Raw genomic sequence first — 20,420 nt, 5'->3', positions numbered from 1 at the left:
CGGAATGAATGGGGACCGGACGGGCGAACCGGGGTCGCGGCCGCGGCCGCTGGGAGTCGCCCTGCGCACCCGGGAGCGCAGGGCAGCGGGACAGAGCCGGGAGCCCGGAGCAAAAGTTAGTTGAGATAAGTTTAGAGGTGCCAAGCGCTAGTGTCCTGCCTGCCCTGCGGTGGAAGACGGAGAGAGCTACCGGCACAGGCTGGTGTCGCGCTCCTGGACCTGACACTTCCTGTCCCAAGTCTCTCACGCTTTTTTCTCGTGCCTGTGGCTCTGGCTCTTCCTCTTGGCGGGATCGCGGACTTCACTGCCATTCGTCCATGGAGACCTGCCGCAGTGGACGCGAGAGTGCGAAGCCAGGTCTTCAGATAATTGAGAGAATGGCTTTACGGTCCCGTGGCCAGGACGCTGAGGAGAACTTACACTGTATTTAATATTCTTGAGCCTCAGTATTCCCAGCTGGGAGATGTGGGCACATATCGCAATGTTGGCCCCTCTGCCTGTTTGTGGGCACAAGATGGTGGTTGGACCAGGTAACCATTAAGGTTCTTACTAGCCAGAAGGCTTTTAGATTTTAGAGTGGTGTAATTGCAAAAGGGGGGGCCAGTGAGGGGTTTTGAATCACTTGAATGAGGGGGTACCTATCTAATGTCACTGACCAGCCTCTGAGACAAAGGGGTAAAGGGGACTTTAATATCAGGCATCTCTTCCCTTTCCAGTTTTCTTTCCATTTGGATTGGTTCTCCTTCTCTGCCTCCCCCCCTTTCTTTTTATCTACTTACTAACCACTTGCTTTCCTCTAATCTCATTGCCTAGATCACATATGTTTCCTCACAAGTAAAGGAGTTGTTAAAGCCTTGATGGAGAAAAAAAGAATGGGGTGGGGGTAGAAACATCCAAGAGTCGAGGAAAAGGGTGGGGTTAAGACAGGAAGGATCCGAAGGCCCCAGTAGCAGGCACAGGTGCTGTATCTTAACCACACGGTGGGCCTAAAGTGCTGTCAGCCGGGCCGTCCCCCAGGACACCTAACTCAGTGTGGCGGACAGTCACCTCTGTTTGGGGCTTGTTTCCCAAACGTTAAGTGAAGGAGAAACTGATATTACTCTTCCTTGTTCTCTTTCTTCTACACTCCCTCCCTGTCTGGTCCTGTCAAAGCCTGTCAAAGGTTACTTGACAATGGACCACTCATCTACCTGGCCGGTGGCTCTGTTCTCCGGTTGCCTTGTTGATTGAATCTCTATTGGTCATGGAACAAAATGAGCAGTAAGGGGGTGGGGGGGGGGGGTCAGCAGCGTGTCCTGATCTGGACCACGTACCAGCTCTGTGGCCTTGGGCAAGACTGTTTCTGGACCTCATTTTACTCAAATTACAAATGAAGACCTGACCCAGATGGCTCTAAAATTGGGTGTTCTTTCCCATTAGATACAGTGACTCCAAGTGTTACCCATCCTGGGAAGGAGGAAATACATAGCTGGGACACCACAGAAACCAGAAATGGTTTCATGAGTGAGGACTAGTGTTTTTGTTTGTTTGTTGTGTTTTTTGCTTTGTTTTCTTTTGTTTTGTTTGAGAGAGAGAGACAGACAGACAGACAGAAAGGGAAAGAGAGGGTGAGAAGCATCAACTTGTAGTTGCTTTCACTTTAGTTATACATTGAGCTTCTCGTACATTCCTTGACCAGGCTGTGCCAGTGTCCCCTTGCTCAAGCCAGTGACCTTGGGCTTCTCATGCCAGCGATCTTTGGGCTCAAGCTGGCAAGCCTTGGTATCGTGTGGATGATCCCTGCTTAAGCCAGCCACCTTTATACTGACGAGCCATGCTCGGAGCTGGGGACCTCGGGTTTCAATCTAGCGACCTCAGTGTTCTGGGTCGATGCCTCATCCACTGTGCCACCACCAATCAGGTTAGTTATTTCTTAGTTACCAAAGACCAGTGGAGACAAGCTGGTGCCAGCAAATGGGGGTGGGGGGTGGAATGGACCTGGTATGTCAGGGACCTAAGGGTCAATCAAAGTGCAGAAGAAGCTGTGACTGACCTGAATGTCTTGAGGGCTCCAGTGAATTCCAAATGAATGGAGCTAAACTGCATTGACAACAGCATTGAGTGCCCCTGAAACGGGGAAAGTGGAAACACTAGGATTGGGTGCCCAGGATGTGTATAAACTTCGTGAATCTCATATGATCTTACAGATGGCCCAGTGAGGGATCTAGGCAGGCCATGTCAGTCTCCTTTCACAGACGAGGGGACTGAGACCCTGAAAGCCTTCTGGGTGGCTTCTCGGCGGGCGCTCAGCATGTGAGTGGCAGCGATAGGCCTGGAAGTGCCTGGCCCTAAAACCCAGCCTTACACCTCCCACCTTCAAGGGGGCTAGGAGAAAGACCAAACAAGGTGCCACATTAGCAAAAGACCAATGTTGGCTTCCAACCAGAAGATGTTTTATGAGCTGCGGTTAGTGGAAAGAGGTAAAAATTAAAAGTGAAAATTCAACAAGGTTGTTTGTAGCTACTAGGAAATAAAATCTAGGAGCTGAATTTCCAGTTAAAGAAATAGATGAGTAAAGTTTCACTTTCTTGAAAATGATGAAACGATATGACATGATTTCTGATCAGAGATAATGAAGCAGAAGCAAAATAAAGGAGCTTGGTAGCAAGTCTGGACAATTTTAAGATCAGTGGAGAAAGTCAACTCAGAAAATCCCACACATATTTTTTTCCTTCAAATGAAGGGGATTTTAGAGGGTCTCAACTTTCAGAGGGAAAAAAATGCCTGAAGATTTAACTTCATTTTCCTTGGGGGACACAGCCCTGAGTCTGAGCTGAATCATACCTTAAGAGAATTGAGTAAAGAAGTTACTAGAAAGAACCTCAAGAAACTAAAAACGAAGCTTTAGCCAGGTGCAGAGAAAGCCCACATCTCTACAGATTCAACTATTTTACTTTCTGCAAAGCTTTTAACATTTTTACAACCTGTTTCCGTTCCCAAGTAAGCCCACCCAATGCTTTTCCTAAAGACATTCCATACCACTGACATTCTTCATTTTCTTTCATCAGGACTGCTGACTTGACACTGAGAAGGAAAAAAAAAATTTTTTTTCCAAATAGCAGACCTCAAGCCTAGAGAGCTCATTAATAAACTTAGTTGGGTGGTGATAATGGAACTCCACTCAGCTGCCGTGGAATTCAAACTACCCGTGTAGAAGGGAGCTATCTAGTCCTCCAACCAAAAGCGAGCCCAGTGGTAGCTTTGAATTGTATCCCTTAATAAAGTTGGAAGGGGAGGGAAAACATGAGTGCGTGGGAGAATCTTAAGCCTCTGGCTTTAGAAACCTAGTGTCTTAGAGTTTATCACCTGCCAGAGACAAGTACCCTCCCAGCATCCTAAGATAATAGGATTAAACTGGTAGAACATCGGTTCTGACTCATGACACGGGGTTTTAGGAAGAGAGTTACATACATTTCCTGGATTTCTTTGAATAGTCAACGGTGGCATTTGTTGGCCTGGAATCCTTGCCTCCAATAGTGTATCTCAGATCTTAAGGGGGAGTTAGAGGTCAGGGTGTTCTATTCAGAAGTGTTTGAGATCAAAGAGAGTGACCAGCCACCCTCCCACCTGGACCTCACAGAGCGTCTGTCAGAGAGCCAATCCTGGGCTAGGGAGCTCCCTGGGAGGCCCAGTAAGAACATACCTCCTAGTTGTATTCTGTTTCCAAGGCATATTCATGTATGACTATTTTCTCAACTCCTTGTACAACTCTATCAGAAAATAGGACGATTGCTATTAGCTTTCTTTTACAGAGGAGAAGGCCTTGGGAGGTATAATGATGACATATGAGTAAGTGAGCCTTAAATCTTGATTTTCTGACCCCCATTTGGGAATTCTGTGGATAAAAGACCCACTTATACATGCTTCAAAATGTGGGCAGCAGCTTGAGTATATGCCCGGACATAGAAAGACCAGCAGTTCGTTACCTAGAGTTCAAGTTTCCCTGTGGCTGTTTCCTCCATCGCTTCAGTCCCAGGACCCCCATCAACTCTATGCTTGCTCCACCCCCAAGAAAACTTTGCTCTGGTTTTTTTTTGTGTGTGTATGTGAGTGTGTGTGTGTTTGCAATGTGGAATAATAGTTGATAGTCTATAAATTAAGGGCAGAAGTTCTGGAGTCAAACCTATTTTCAAATCCTGATGCTGCCTCACACTATGACTTTAGGGAACATCTTTAGCTAGTATAAACCTCAGTTACTCCATCCATAAAATGGGCCTAGGACTGAACTCACTGTGTTCTCTTGAGGATTAAATGAGATAATGCACATAAGGTTTCTGGTATGAAGGAGGCACTCATTATATATTAGCAATTTACTGACGGGCTTCCTGTCCAGCTGGACTTGGGTTTAAAAACTGCAGGTCCCCAGACTGAGAAGGATGCTCCAGGGAATCCCCTGACTCAGGGCCGCTGGAGAACTGACTGCCTGGATGGGGGAACAGCCACTGCTGGAAGTATATGGCAGGGAGCGATTTATGGGGGGGGGGGGTGACTTCAAATTGGAACCGTAGAACTATCACTATTTCTACCCTTTATTTTCCTATTGTCACTTTGGCTTCCCTGGGCTATAGGAAGACAGAGACAGGAACTCAGAAGCCATTTGACTGGACTGCCCAGTCCCGATCTCCCAATCTCTTGTATTCAGTCAGGCAGTCTTCAGTGACCAGCAGGCATTGGGCACAACCGGTGCCAGGCGCTGTGCCAAGCCCTGGGATAGAGCGACAGCGGAGACTTGGTCCCTGTGCTGCAGGAGCTCTTAGCCTTTCGGCAGGTGAAGACGGAGACTAAGACACTGCTCCTTAGTGCCTCAGCCAGTCCCGGTCCCCTTTGGCCCCCAGACCAACCGTCTCCAGACACCACAGGGCTGAACAAGACTTCCAGACAAGGTTCACATTCTCAGCTCCTCACTTTTCTTTACCCTGAGGTCTTGGCTTCATCAAGCTTAACTTGACAAAGGGGCTACTGGTCCCTCGTGGTCTGAATCCCTAGCCCCCGGCCCCGGCCAGGGGCTGGCTCAAAGAAGCACACCTGTCACGGTTACCACCCTTATTCTCATTTATTTGGACCCCATTTCCTGAGAGAGAGGACTCAGGGATATGTGTGCTAAATTCAAGGGCCCCTGTGCCTCGCTTTACTTCCACTCATTGACAACTTCAACTTGATTTCAGATGCCAAGTTTGTTTGTTCAGAAAGAAACTGGAAATGAGGTTACATAATAGTTTCACTTTTTTTTTTTTTAATGCTCTTCCTCTTTCAGACTGTTTGAGGCTACATTTGCATATATGCACACCAGCCAAAACTAACACTTTTGCCAATTCGGAATAGCTTGAAATGCCACCCCTGATAAACTTCAGTTAGGTGTTTTATCCACATCACTGAGCTATGTTTTTCAAGAACCTGTTTTACTCAAGCTGCGGGTGGCATGAAATGAAAACAAAACAGAAGCTGGAGGGCTTATGGGACTTTCCCTGGGGGTGGGGCTCGGGTTGGGGGTCACAGGTGTGGGGGGCCAGGGTGGGGACTTGGTCCCATGTCCCCAACCCCTGAAGTAGCTTGGGTTTCGATGTGTCTTTCAGCAAAATGATGCTTCAACACCCAGGCCAGGTCTCTGCCTCGGAAGTCAGTGCCTCTGCCATCGTCCCCTGCCTGTCCCCTCCTGGGTCACTGGTGTTTGAGGATTTTGCTAACCTGACACCCTTTGTCAAGGAAGAGCTGAGGTTCGCCATCCAGAACAAGCACCTCTGCCACCGGATGTCCTCTGTGCTGGAGTCAGTCACTGTCAGCAGCAGACCGCTCGAGACATCAGTCACGAGAGGCCAGGTGGGTTCTACCAGAAGTGCCCAATCCTCAGCATGTATCATCGCACACCTGCACACCTGCCACATGCCGGACGTGCCCTGGGCGGGGGGCTGCAGCGGGAATAGAACTGACCACTGCCCTCAGGAAGCCTACCGTCTCCTGGGAGGACACAGATGGTACACAAAAGAAGGAAACACATAATATGAGAGAAGGGGGCAAAGGAGAGAAAGAAAGCTGCAAAGGGGACGGGAAGTGGGGTAGAGGAGGGTGCTGTTGTAAATCAGGAGGTCAGGGAAGGCTGCTCTGACAGAGTGACCTCTGAGCAGAGACTCAGAGGAGGAGAGGGAGAGGGCCAACTGGGTATCTCACAAAAGTGCCAAAACAAGGGCACTGAGGGGGGTGTGAGCTTGGTGGATAAGAGCAGTCACACGGGGTGGGGAGACTGGGGGGTGGAAAGCGAGGTAATGGGCAGGGGCAGGTCTTGCTGGGTCTATTGTGAAGATAGAGTCGTTTATTCAGACTAAGGCAGGAAGCCACTGGAGAGTTTCTGAGCAGGGGAGCTACTCGGTCTGACTTTTTAAATGACCCCCTGGCTGAAAAGGGCAGAAGGAGAGTACAGAAAAGAGTTAGTGATCCAGCTGAGCCAAGGAAGGTCTGCATTAGGATGCAAGCAGCGAAGTGTGGAGAGGTGGTCAGGTTCGGGGTCTGTCTGGAAGGTAAAGCTGATTTACTGACAGGTTGGACATAGAATGTAGCTCCAAGTGGAGGACTCAAGGTCGCTCCAAAGCCTGATCACTGGTAAGGATGGTGCGGCCACCTGCTGCTGAGATCAGGACTACAGGAGGTTGGGTGGGGCAAGGACAGGAGTGAGTCCACCCTACTGGAGTCTGTCCCAGAGGAGGAGGCAGTTGGATATGTGGGTCAGAAGTTCAGAGGAGAATCTGGCCTAGAGAGGTAGGGTGGAAAGCCATCAGCATATGATAAGCCGTGAGATCACCAGGTGTGTTTAGTTTCATCACTACAAGGACCCAGGCGGCCCAACTGGAGCTCACAGCCTTGGGACCAGCTTCTGCCTCCAGGTTTACTCCTGTCTCTGACACTTGCACTGCTCCGCAGTCGGTGACCTTTTATAAGACACCTGGAGTAAGAGGCATGGTGAGCAGTCTGAGAGGTGGCTGCTGGCAATGCTGTGGTGGCTCAAGGACGCAGGCTGAGGTCTTGGATGTGCTGTTGGCTGTTCCCTCATGGGCACAAGATGGGAGTGTTTCAGGCTTCAGCCTTTAGACAAGGTGTAGTGGAACTGGCTGAGAAGGAACTGTGTTTTAAAGGAAGCTGGTCAAGAATCTTTATGATTCTATAAAAGGGGCAGTGACTCTATATAAGGGCTCTATGATTCTATATAAGGGTTAATGAAATGACATTTTTTTAAAGGGTCTAGCAGAGGATCTGACTGATAGTTCAGGGCCTACTCTATGATGCTGTCATTAGGGATATTGGCTGGGCCTTAATTAACCTGAGGTGAGGTTGTCAGCACCCAGCCCACTAATGGACAGTGCAGGTTGGATATTTAATTGTATTTAATTTTATAATTAAATATCTTGAGATATCAGGATGCAATGGAAGTGGCAGGGTCGCCATAGAAGGAAGGAGAGCATTTTGGAAGGATATTTTGAGGGTTTTCCAGAGGAAGAAGTAATCAGCTTGCTTTGTGGAAAAACTCCTTAAAGTCACCCAACCCACCTGTGATTCTGTGTTCATCAAGTGATCTTCTGATCTTTAGTTTAACAAGTAGATTTTCCTACTGGGAAGAGAACTGATCTATTTGAATATTCTGGTCCCCGGGGCTGCTGTAATTGTCAACTTAAAATACGACGCTAAGCCTGTGAAATCCATAGGCACCCTGTGCTACTGGGCAGCACGAGCCTGTTCCCCAGGTCCCAGTCACATCTGGGAAGGCGACAGGGTGGAACAGGGCAGCTGTGACTCAGAGAGGACACAGGATGAGGAACCAAAGGCCTAGGTTACATCAGGGATTGTATCCTGCTGGTCTGCTGACCATGAGCTGGTGATTCCTGGGCATCCCTGGCTCATTACTATACAAATAGATCAGTATTTATTTGCTGGTTGAATTCTTTCTTTTCATATTAATACACTGATGGGACTGAACTAAATGACCTCATAGGAAGGCTTTTCCCTCTGACAGCACGTGACACTGAGATTTGCTCTACTTTCCAGTACTTTCCCCACATGAGCAAACCCGGAATCCTCTCCCACCTATCCAAAAATGTCTGTAGGAAACATCAAAGGAAATACCAGAATTGCTGTGTTGTTGATGAAGACACAGATGGCGAGGTTAATAACTGAAGCTTATACAGCCCTGACTGGAAGTTAAGCACTGTGCAAGGCATTCACATTTATTAGCTAATTTGTCCCTCATCATAACCCTATTAGGTAGGTAAGATTATTCACCCCATTTTACAAACGAGGACACTGAGGCTCAGAAGAACATGGTAACTTATTCAAGGTCTCACAGCTAATAGGTCATAAAGCTGGGATTCAAGGGCAATTTAGTCTAAACCCCAAATGTCTCCCTGTGTGGTTCTGGGATCCAGGATGTGAAAGATGGAATTTCTTTCACCATATTTCCCCCTTGGGCTTTGTTTCTCTAAATCACAAGGCCTCCCATCAGTATCATCTAATCCAAATGGCCAGTAGTAAGTCAGGTGATTATGTTGTGCCAGGACCGCCTGGGTTTGAGGTGTGGCTCTTACACCCTCTCCCACTGTCTAGAGCAGTGACATGTAACATGACAAAGTCTCACATTAGCAGCCTAAACCATTACCCACTCAGCCCACAGGGAGTGCTTCACCCCAGCTGGACTCAGGTCTCTAAACTAAGTCCAGCAGCTGGACTTTGCTCATTCCTCATCAGGCCTCAGATGAAGTCAGGTTCAGAGTGAACTTCCAGAGGACTGATCCTAAAACAGGGTAGGGTGTTGTTCTCTGAGGAGCCCCAGGGCTGACTCAGGGTAGAGCACAGAGGAAGAGGTAAGTATTTAATTGAAGGATAAACCAATGAATGGTTCTAGTTTGCCAGCCAGAAATGGCACCAAGCCATGGGCTGATTATGCCACTTTGGCTGGGAAAGACCTTGGGTTCCTCTTCTCCAGGAACTCCGTGGGCTTCTCCTGAATTCAGGAAGGAGGCACTCTAGTGCTCCAGGTGAAGAGAGATGGATGGGCTGCCCCTGGGTCTCAAATCAAAGAAACGGGGACAGGGTGACTGAGCCATTGAGGTTCCTGGTTCTAGGGGAAAGGACATACTTGCCAAACAGAATCTGTTTCCTGTGCTAAATGGTTCATTTATTACCAATAGTTATCAATTTGAATATCAAACTCTTATTCCAAAAAGCAAATGCAGGCCCTGGCCGGTTGGCTCAGTGGTAGAGCGTCAGCCTGGCGTGCAGGAGTCCCGGGTTCAATTCCTGGCCAGGGCACACAGGAGAAGCGCCCATCTGCTTCTCCACCCCTCCCCCTCTCATTCCTCTCTGTCTCTTTCTTCCCCTCCTGCAGCCAAGGCTCCATTGGAGCAAAGTTGGCCCGGGAGCTGAGGATGGCTCCATGGCCTCTGCCTCAGGCGCTGGAATGGCTCTGGTTGCAACAGAGCAACGCCCCAGATGGGCAGAGCATTGTCCCCTGGTGGGTGTGCCAGGTGGATCCTGGTCAGGTGCATGCGGGAGTCTGTCTGACTGCCTCCCGTTTCCAGCTTCGGAAAAATACCAAAAAATAAAAAGCAAATGCATTTTTTAAATAAACTAAATTTTAATTTATCAATATTGCCAATATAATCTTAACAGTTCTTTGATTTTCATTTTTTATTCTTAAGGGTGTATGTGTGCGGCGAGGTCTCATATAAGAGTCTGGGGCTTACTTTTTCCAGGTCCTTTAGCATTACGGCTGCCCTAACGTGCCAGTCTTTGCTGGCAATAAAAGGCAGGGTATTTGACGTGGGTTGTATTTCTTGCCTCCCACTAAGCAGGTGCCTCTTGGATTTTATAGGTAGCCCCTGAAGAGGATGAAAGGAAAAAGAGGCGACGGGAAAGAAATAAGATCGCGGCCGCCAAATGTCGAAACAAGAAGAAGGAGAAGACGGAGTGTCTGCAGAAAGTGAGTGTCTTCTCACCTTGCCCTGTCCCCTTGCTCATGCCTGTCCCCCACTGACCTCTTGCCACTCCCAGAAGGGAAGTTCAAAAAGTCTCCTACCCAGCAGTGTTTTTCCCAAGAAGGGCGTTGTTGCTGGCAGCAGGAGTGCCAGTGGCTGGATGTGGCACTAACAAAGCCGTGGGCACAAAGCATGTGACTCTGGATGGAGAAAAGCAGGTGTGTGGATTAGAAACCACGGCAGCCTCAGCCAGTCCCTGCATGTCCTGCAGCTTCCAGGCTGCGGGGTATGTCAGCCCGGTGTAAGAGGCTTCACTTGCCCCTTTTCCCAAGAAAGGGAGCTGCCAGCTCACATTTGGCTCACAATGAAACGCTTTTAATTAATCTCTTCAAACAAGTTGTTTCCTTAATCTGCAAGCAGTGGTTCAGCTTTCTTGGTGTTCCTGTGTAGCTCTTAACTCTGCAGCTCTTCTCCTTGGCTCACCCAAGAAGCTTAGCTCCTGGCTGCATTCGGCCAGCTCCCCTTCCTAAAGGGGACGGCATCTGTGGCCGGTGGGCCGGCTCGCGGTGCCGTTTCTCCAGTGGTCATGTCCCTTCCCCCCAAGTGCGGACAGGCCAGGGCAGAGTCTTCACCTAGACTGCACACGTCCCCAAGGGTTCTGTTAATTGCTTTAAGGAATCAGTTAAAATTCAGACATTTTGTGTGTTGCCATCTACATTCTGGGAAGATGAGCTTTTTGGTAAAATTAGTGACTCACCAAAGACGAAGCACCATGAGTCTGGATTTCTCCCCTGCCCCCATGGCCCTATGGGTCCGGAACACCCGCACACGGGCTGTTGGACTCAGGCAGAGGTGATCTCTGAGTCACTGGTTCTACTGCCGCTTCATTACTATTAAAGCACCGCCTGCCTCAACCTTGAGTGGAAACTCCAGGGCATCTCTGAAGAAGCCTCTAAGTTCCAAGGCTTCTCCGGGTTCTAGATTCGCCCAAACCTAAGACTGCTGCCCAGCTTTGTGAGCACTGGAGCAGGGAGCCACTGGCTTTGCCTCTGCAGGCCATTTCCAGCTTGATGAGCCCTCACATGTCCCAGGTGCTACCCCTGCCACCCAGGGGCCACTCCCTGGCCATCCCCCCCTTGCTGGACCTTGGCTCCATTCCTAACAACTCTGTTGTTTGACCCCCAGGAGTCAGAGAAGCTGGAGAGTGTGAATGCTGAACTGAAGGCCCAAATCGAGGAGCTCAAGAATGAAAAGCAGCATTTGATATACATGCTCAACCTTCATCGGCCCACATGTATTGTGCGGGCTCAGAACGGGCGGACTCCAGAAGATGAGAGAAACCTTTTTATCCAACAGATAAAAGAAGGAACATTGCAGAGCTAAGCAGCTGTGGTTATGGGGGCAACTGGGAACTCCTCATCGAATCCTCCTTCTACATCTAAAACCCTGCAGTCATTGGAAACCTGACTTCCTGTGCACCTCTCAAATCCCAGCAGCAAAGAACCATGGAGGCGGGAGGGCTCAGTGACCCGGCTGGGCCTCTCCAGTCTGCCCGAGAGTGGACTTTGGACCAGAGCAAGGGCATTTTTTGCCTCAACTCCAGGATTTAGGCCTTAATATATCAGCCATTCTTGGATTCTCCAGATGGTCCCTGGTTAGGGTCCTGCCCGCCTTTCATCTGGACTACAAAAAAACAGAACTCCCACCATTAGGATCCATGCAGAAGAAGTGTCCTGGGTAGGTGGGGTGGGGCCACCTCCTCCACTTCCACTGCCATGGTCACTTGTAAGGGACATGGAGTGAGGATGGCATTTAGGAGAGTCGTGCAATGGCCAGGGTTGTGCTTCTAGCAAACATGCTGTTATGTACAGGAATTACTGTGTGCAAGACGTTTGTTTCATAACTAGGCATTGTGCTCTCCTGATGTTTGTTCTGACAACACTGGTGTGACTTTTTCGTGACTTTCCTCAGCTCTGGTTTGTGAGCGTTGGAGAGGCTATCACCATGTGTAGTGTCTTACAAAATGTTCAGGTGGCCGGAAGAGCTTGTCAGCCCCAGGAGAACAGAATTTTGCTGGCCAGTAGTGCAGTTTTGTGCCAACTTTCCCTTGGCACCCAGGCATTAACACAAAATTCATGGGCATGACTGCAGGTCTCTGTCACAGGAAGAAAGCAGAAAGTCCACCTTCCAAAGAGTCAGGGCTCTGCTCAGTGACTTAGGTCAGAAGTTACTTCTAGGCCTGAAGAGAGCCAAAGAATATTCCATTTTCCTTTTCTTGCAGTTGGAAACCACATTCAGTGGAGGCATATTTGAAGCTAGGTGATGCCTAGCTTTAGCATTAGTGGATGTTAATGGCATTGTTTTTGTCATGCAGATGTTTGTAGAAATCTGGCCCAGAGCATTTCCAGCTGTGAGGTCATTCACACTGGCCACAAGGACTCGGGTCTGTTTAAATTCTGATGTTTCTGTGAAATCCTCAGAGTGTTTAATCCTACTCAACAGTATCGTTACAATTTTCTGTAAAAGGAAAATATTACTTATTTATCCTAGAATTCCTAACCTGTCAATATAATAAATATTGAAACCAAGATACGATAAACTTCATTGTTGTGTTGGTTTCTGTTCTTTTAAATCTGGTTGGTTGTTGAAATCGAGTCATTCTTCCGCCCCTTTCTGCTTCATGGTGGGAAGGAGATTAGTCTTAAGTATTTTCCAAGGGTCCCTTTGTTCTTTGGGGTGCCACTAGCTGGGATGGTTGACTTTCAATCCCGTTCCTCAGTCTAACTGTGGCATCTGATGCTCAATTTCTCATTGACAAATCCTGGAACACAAGCACCAAGTATATCCCTGACATGAATTGTCTAATGTTAAGACAGAATTTTGATATAAAATCTGGGTTGTTAAATACCTCAACTCCCATTTTCTCTGAATGTACAAAAGCCTAAAACGTACACCTGTTGTTCAACCTGAGCCATGGACATCTTCCATTCTGCCACAGAACCTCTCTCCAAGTATTCCCTTGAATTACATTCATTCTAATGCCCGAATGTGTGTCTCATTGTTATAATTATGCATTTCAAAGATCAGGAAAAAATGAGGGGAAGATGAAGAAGAGGAAAGGGAGAATAATTTGAGATGGGATAGGTGTGATCATTCAACCACCTGATTCTGGGATCTCTAGGACATGGGATTCCCTAGGTCGGTAACTGAACCACCTCCCTTGCTCTTGACCTGTGTGTATATGTAACACTCACAGGCTAGAAATAAAAATTGGCTACGCTGCTACCAGTGCTGCTCTTCAGAGATGATGGCTTCACGCACAGGAATAGCACCTGCTCCCTGGACCTCATGTATGGTTCTTTAAACGATCACTTGTGACACAGATGTCCTACTCTTGCTGCTTTAATTGCACATCAGGGGTAGTTCCTAATCTAAAGAGCCAGCTGGTGGACGTGCCATTCGCCCTTCTTGTAGGTGATCATCTTTTCCTTATCCTGGTGGAGGGGGGAAAAATTCCATGCATTTACCCTCAAGTTACAAGTAAAGGTGCCACCAATCAGCTGTTAGAAAACTAAAGATCATGCCTTAGCTATCATGGACAATGAATGGGTCAGAGAGGGAGGAAGGGGTTGGTGGCTATGGCAGGAAAAACTGACCTGAGAAATGTGCTGTATATGGTTAATGAAACTAAGTTCTTTTAACAAATGCATTAAAAATAGTTTTGTTTTCTGTAGCCGAGTTTATGTCTTGATACTTTAATAAAAAAACTAAAAAGGATGACTACGTATTTACCATCAAGTCATTTGGCTCATGTCATTTCACATTTGATGGAGAAGGATGGTTGGGGGGCGGGGCCAGGAGAATCAACTTGGATGGGACCTCTGCCAGAATGACAAGGTCTTTTCCCTGGGCTGCCTCTGTAGTGACATCACACTGACAGGCCCAGGAAGCCCCTCCTTCCTCCTCTCTCCTGCCCTCCTCCTGTCCCTGGGCTTTTCCCTGAGATCTGGCCTGACACCTGTTTTGGAGGAAAGAGCTTTAATTGGTTCTGGCCCAGGACACAGGTTCTAGAATTGAAACTTTCACTTTCTGCCAAGAGCTAAAAGGCTATTTTTTATCTTTATCTTAATTTCTTTTCTGCTTATGGGCTTTTAATTACAAACGCCTGAAACCCAAACCCAAACTGAGCTTTCTCCGAGCTTCCCCAACCCACAGGATTCGGTTGTGTTCAAGGAGTTCCTCTGAGGCTTGAACAGGGTTGTCATGGATCTGCCTGAGGTAAGACCTCACAGGGGGCCAGGCTTGCCCACTGAGCATCCTTCTGTCTTCTCATGGTGGCTCTAACTCCAGAAGCTTCTCTTTGTTTAATCAAGTCTGCCTCAGGAAGGAATTCACACTGAGGCTTAAAGGGACAGTTGAGAACTAATGCCAATAAGAGCTAACATTAATAAGACAATATGCTCAACATGTTACAGCAGGGGTCCCCAAACTACGGCCTGCCTGCGGGTCACATGCGGCCCCCTGAGGCCATTTATCCGGCCCCCGCTGCACTTCCGGAAGGGGCACCTCTTTCATTGGTGGTCAGTGAGAGGAGCACATTGACCATCTCATTAGCCAAAAGCAGGCCCATAGTTCCCGTTGAAATACTGGTCAGTTTGTTGATTTAAATTTACTTGTTCTTCATTTTAAATATTGTATTTGTTCCCGTTTTGTTTTTTTACTTTAAAATAAGATATGTGCAGTGTGCATAGGGATTTGTTCATAGTTTTTTTTATAGTCCGGCCCTCCAACGGTCTGAGGGACAGTGAACTGGCCCCCTGTGTAAAAAGTTTGGGGACCCCTGCATTACAGGTATTTTTTTTTAATTTATTTATTCATTTTTAGAGAGGAGAGAGAGAGGGAGAGAGAGAAGGAGAGAGAGAGAGAGACAGAGAGGGAGAAAGAGGAGAGGGGAGGAGCTGGAAGCATCAACTCCCATATGTGCCTTGACCAGGCAAGCCCAGGGTTTCGAACCAGCGACCTCAGCATTTCCAGGTCGATGCTTTATCCACTGCGCCACCACAGGTCAGGCACATTACAGGTATTGATCGACTTACGACCTATGCAATTTACGACCATTCGACTTTACGACCATAATCACTAGCCACAACTGCTCCACATCTGGCAGCGCAAGCATTGCCCAGCTGGGCGTATGACAGTGCGGACCAGCTTCCGGCAGCACTACCATCTCCACGTGCACCATTTCAACTGTTATCCCAGACTCGGTACAGCAATTTGTGTTTTGTGTCTTGGATATTTTTCATCAAACCCCTCCCAAGATGTCTACCAAGAGGAAATTGTCTTTGTCTACGCCTCAGCCTGCCAAGAAGGAAAGAAAGGCCATCCATCTCGACACAAAAACGAAGGTAATTAAGCAGTACAAAGGAAGAAAGAAAGTGAATGTGATCGCACATGATACGAAGTTATCACACTCAACTGTGTCGACGATTTTGAAAGATAAAGAATTCGTGAAGCTGTGAAAGGTTCTGCACCCATGCAATCAACAGTTATAACAGAGCAATGAAGCGAGCCCATCCACGAAATGGAGAAAATTATGATTATATATGACTTAAAGATTTTTATAACATCATTTCACAGTACTGTACATATAGCCTACTCAACTTACGACCAGTGCCATAACCTATTGTGGTCGTAAGTCGAGCACCAACTGTATATGCATTCTCTCGTTTAACCCTCCCAGCAACTGTTAGTGTTCCCATTTTACAGATGAGGAAGTAGAGAGCTGAGTAGTTTGGTCAAGGTCACACAGTTGATCTTTCTAAAGCTGAAACCTATATTTTTTAACTATCGGGTTTCTGAGCAGCTGTGTGTGTGTATGTGTGTATATGTGATTAAAATACACATAAAATTTACATCGTAACCATTACAGAGTGGACAATTCAGGGGCATTTATTATATTCACAATATTGTGCAACCATCTCCATTAGTTCCAGGATTTTTCATCACCTCCAAAGGAAATCCTGTAGCTATTCAGCAGTCGTTCTGCATTCTCCCCTTCTGCCAGCCCTAGGCAACCAATAACCTAATATCCGTCTCTACGGATTTGTCTCTCCTGGATATGTCATACAAATGGAGCCATACAATATGTGGCCTTTCATATATGGCTTCTTTAACTTAAAAAAAAATGTTTTCGAGGTTCATCCATGCTGTAGCATGTACCAATATCTAATTCCTTTCTGCGGGTGAATAATAAAACACTGTCTAGCTAGACTGAATTTTGTTTATCCATCCATCTACTGACAGACAGGTGTATTTTAACAGAAAGATACCTTTATCCTCAATGAATCTCTAAGAGAGATAAGAGGGTTGGAAACAGGGGTCTTTTTCAGAAGTTTCAAGTAACAATTTAGAAATCACTTATTCTGTAATTAGCTCTGTGGGGTCGGCAAAAAGGCAGTAAGTCTAATGGTACACACGCCCCGTGGGTACCAGCGCTTCCAAACCACGTCTGGCTGGTACGGAGGCGCTGCAGGAGGGCCTTCGGCAAGCGCCTGAAGTTGAAGCTTACTTACACAGGCTGTTTGCACAGGTAAAACGGAAGAACTGAGGTAGCCCCCTGGATAATTTAACTGGCAACTTAGCCAACTAACTGTCTTGAATTTTCTCTATAACGTACACTACACACACACACACACACACACAGAATTAATTATGCAACTTCTAAAAATGTACAAAACAGATCTTCTTGGAGATAGTTAAATCAGTCCAGTTTGAAAATAAACGGTCGGCCCAAACTTTCTTTGTGAAGTCAACTACTTAGTGGTTCAGAGCAAAGGCTTTAGAATCAGCCAGACCTGCATTCAAAAACTGCCTCCAGCCTGACTTGTGCTGGTGCAGTGGATAAAGTGTTGACCTGGAATGCTGAGGTCGCCGGTTCAAAAACCCAGGCTTGCCTGGTCAAGGAACATATGGGAGTTGATGCTTCCTACTGCTCCCCCTGTTCTCTCTATCTCTTCCTCTCTCTCTCTCTCCTCTCTCTCTAATAAAAATGAATAAATAAATTTTTTTTAAAAAAAGAGCATTGCTTCTTATAAATCTTAAAAAAAAAAAAGACTGCCTCCACCCAACTCCATTAGTTGTGTGAATTTAGGCAAGTGATAAACCTCAATATTTTCACTTGTAAAACAGGGATGGTAGAAACAGCACCAAACTCAACGAATTCATAAAATCCTGTGTGAAGAACATAACATGGCTGCAAGGGGACGCATACTTTTAAGGCTATTATTGAAGGTCACTATCATCAACATTAACTGAGATTTTATAAAAGGATGGACTAGGGATCAACACTACCAATTCTGGGTTATTTGATGAAATTAAACCTTGATCTCAATGATTCAAATTTACCCCATCATCTCACATTCCTACAGATTTTGCCCAATTTTATTTTTGAACCCACCTGAACCCCTGGCAAGGTGGGCCTGTCCTCTGTTGGGGCAATGGGTATTTGGGGAAATGATGGTGGCCCTGCCCTGAGGGGGGCTGAGGGATAGAAACAAAGGGGGATGTGACAGTGACAGGTCACAAAGGACAGCAGAGGATATATATGGCCACACAGGGGGTTTAGGCCGAGAGAGGAGTTCACAGCCTCTTGGGGAAATAAAAAAATCAAAGGTGGAGGTGAAGTGAGGCAGAGGGGAAGCCCACTGCACATCTCTGCGTTCTTGAAGAGGTTCAGGCTGGGGTCCTGGCCCCTCTAGCATCCCCACCCTCAGCCCTGCCTCTGGGAGGCGGGGAGACAAAGCAGGGCCCTGTGGGGTGGGGTGGAGTTGGGTTGAGAGACCTGCCATAGAGCCTGTATACCACTCCGGAGGCCACTGCTCCCCCTTCCTGCCAGCACTGCTTGTTGTGATCAAACAAAGCCATGCACCACCAGTCCCCGTTGCCATGTCACAAGGCCCAGACTGGCTCCAACACGGGCACGTTTAATTCCACCATGGGGAAACTGCAGCGACAACTGTACAAGGGAGAGTATGACATCTTCAAATATACACCTGTATTTGAGAGCGACTTTATCCAGATCACAAAACGGGGAGAAGTGGTCGATGTACACAACCACGTCCGCCTGGTGACCGTGGGCATCGCCGCCACCAGCCCCAGCCTCCCACTGCCAGATGTCATGCTGCTGGCCCGCCCGGCCCCCGGCCACGGAGAGAATGCAGGGCACAGCAAAGTCACCAAGGGGGGGAACCGCAAGGCTGCAAAGACCGTAGAGCTCACGAGGCTCCTTCCCTTGAAGTTCGTGCAGATCTCCATTCATGATCGTAAGAAACAACAGCTGCGCCTGAAGTTTGCCACTGGCCGCTCGTGCTACCTGCAGCTGTGTCCCCCTTCAGATGCTCCGGAAAACCTCTTTGCCTACTGGCTGAGGCTCATTCACCTCCTGTGGACACCAGCGAGCAGTCACAGCGCCACCTACACCACTCCTGCCGGGGACATGATATGCATGCCTGTGTTAGGGGAGGATGACAGGGGGGATCTGGCAGAGGCCAACTTCCAAGGGAGTAAGGATGAAGACCAGGTCAGCATAAGAAGCCTCCACGTGGTCACTGAGGTGGCTGGGGCTACCGCTGCAGCTTTTTCTGGGGGGGAGGGAATCCAGTACGACTCCGACGGAGTCACTGCCATGCCTGATGTAGCTACCCAGAACACAGAACCTGTAGCTACCCAGAACACAGAACCTGTAGCTACCCAGAACACAGAACCTGTAGCTACCCAGAACACAGAACCTGTAGAGCTTGACAAAGTGCCAGGAGCGGCAGCAGGGGCGGCAGCCAGTGCCACAGCAGTCGCTCTGAGCGTGGCCATAACCGAGCCTGCTGTCCCTGAACAACAGAGCACAGCCATAGCAGAGGCAGCCACCAGGGATCCAGGAGGAAGCAAAACCAGCCTAGCAATTGTGGGTGCTGCCGACATGTCCCCCAAGAGCATTAAAATGGCCCGGGCAGGTGCCGCAAACAAGTCTGCAGGGTGTCCTTCCAACACTAGCCTCTCGGCGGAGGCCGGCATGATTGCTGCAACAGCAAAAGCAGAGCCTCCCGGCGAGACTATTGGAGAATCAGCTAACGACCCTGCTGCGGGACCTCTTGTCTCAACCTTGCCCAGTGAAGACTGTGTGAGGGAACAGTCCGGGAGGCAGCAACAAGTGTCCCCGGCCAGGGCCAAGGCCCGCAAGAGCAAAAGGGATGAGGGGCAGAGAAAGGAAAGGGAGGAGGCTCTCAGGAGTCCCCACCATCACAGGGGAACTGAAAGCCAACACAAGCCCGGGGGTGACAAGATAGCCCAAAAACCACCTGGCTGGTCCGCAGCCAGGCAGAGAGATGACAAAAAGGAGAAAGACTGCCACAGCCCAAGGAGCAGCAGGCCCGTCCCCAAGGACTCCGGGACCTCTCACAAGTCAGGGAGGAGGAGCTTGTCTACCAGTAGCTCAGGTCCCGCACCCAAGAGACTAAGCAGGATCGGCACTTTCTTCAGGAACGTCAAAGCCAATCTGACTACGAAAACAGTGGCCTCACCACTGGACAATGTGACTGAGACAATGGAGAGGAACAGCATGGAGGCCATCACAGAGATAGGAGAGAGCGGCCAGGGGCCGGTGGTGGTGGATGGTGAGACACTTGAGACCATGGAGACAAGGACCTTTGAACCGAGAACTGGAAGCTGCAAAGGGGACCCGGGCTCCAGGGAGATTCCCAAAGAGCCTATTTCAGCTTTCCTCACTGCAGTTTAAATAAAGATCGATACAAGCTGAATACAATCTAGACAGTGCTGCTTCCTGTCTGAATTTTTTATGTCCCATGGTCTAGTAGTGACTTCACAGTGGATTCTGTGATTCAACTGGGCTGCAGCCTGAGCCCCCAGGGTCCAGTCAGGAGCAGCGCCACCTCACCCCACCTCACCTCACCGCCTCTGTTCCTTTCTGGCCTGTTCCCCAGGGCCATGGCGGAAAGTCAGACTGTGACCTGGGAAGCTCCACCTCCACCATCTCCCTATCCTTTCTACACACAGTTCCCCCCGCCTCTCTAGACGTCCACAGACAGAGCAAGAACAGGGCTCACACTTCCTCAGCTATTCAGGAGAGGGGAGAGGGGTGCATCAGCATTTGTAGCAACAAGAACGGGGGGGGAGGGGGGCTTCTCGTCTAGACTTGGGTCTATACCTTGGAGAAATACATATTCTCAGGAACAGCTGTAAGAATATTTCTAGTAAAAATAATTTAATAGCAAGACACTGAAAACCGCCCACATTTCCAACAAAAGAATTGATAATACTGTAGAATAATAGCATACACTTCTCATAACTTTTTTTAGAACAAGTCACAGAGTAGGATGTAATTCCACGTAGAAAACAGTTCAAGAACAAGAGCAA

At 48.2% G+C, this 20,420-nt stretch overlaps 2 protein-coding genes across 5 annotated transcripts in view; both read left to right on the top strand.

Annotated features, from left to right (window-relative positions):
• Nucleotides 1-12,624, top strand: part of ATF3 (activating transcription factor 3) — a 54,865-nt gene extending 42,241 nt beyond the window's left edge. For 3 of the 4 annotated variants that reach the window (XM_066361795.1, XM_066361794.1, XM_066361797.1), the window contains exons 2-4: nt 5,613-5,856; nt 9,893-10,000; nt 11,181-12,624. In XM_066361795.1, coding sequence (XP_066217892.1) covers nt 5,617-5,856; nt 9,893-10,000; nt 11,181-11,378 — 546 coding nt within the window. In that variant the 5' untranslated portion in view covers nt 5,613-5,616 and the 3' untranslated portion in view covers nt 11,379-12,624. The remainder of the gene's footprint in view (nt 1-5,612; nt 5,857-9,892; nt 10,001-11,180) is intronic. The other variant, XM_066361793.1, reaches the window with a different exon arrangement.
• A 5,292-nt stretch (nt 12,625-17,916) lies between these two features.
• GARIN4 (golgi associated RAB2 interactor family member 4) lies at nt 17,917-19,782 on the top strand. The gene is made up of 2 exons (XM_066363931.1): nt 17,917-18,711; nt 18,790-19,782. Exons 1-2 carry the CDS (start codon nt 17,917-17,919, stop codon nt 19,780-19,782), a joined length of 1,788 nt encoding a protein of 595 aa, XP_066220028.1.
• The last annotated feature ends 638 nt before the right edge of the window (nt 19,783-20,420 follow it).

Source organism: Saccopteryx leptura, chromosome 2 (assembly GCF_036850995.1).
Source record: "Saccopteryx leptura isolate mSacLep1 chromosome 2, mSacLep1_pri_phased_curated, whole genome shotgun sequence".
Taxonomy (NCBI): Eukaryota; Metazoa; Chordata; class Mammalia; order Chiroptera; family Emballonuridae; genus Saccopteryx; species Saccopteryx leptura.
Note: the sequence above shows the minus strand (reverse complement) of the source record. Positions and strands in the feature narration are given on the sequence as shown.

Excerpts from the sequence above, each read along its gene's own strand:
- GARIN4 (XM_066363931.1), top strand. The coding sequence starts at position 17,917 with ATGCACCACCAGTCCCCGTTGCCATGTCACAAGGCCCAGACTGGCTCC. Across the intron at positions 18,712-18,789 it reads CTACCCAGAACACAGAACCT|CTTGACAAAGTGCCAGGAGC; the intron begins GTAGCTACCCAG and ends GAACCTGTAGAG.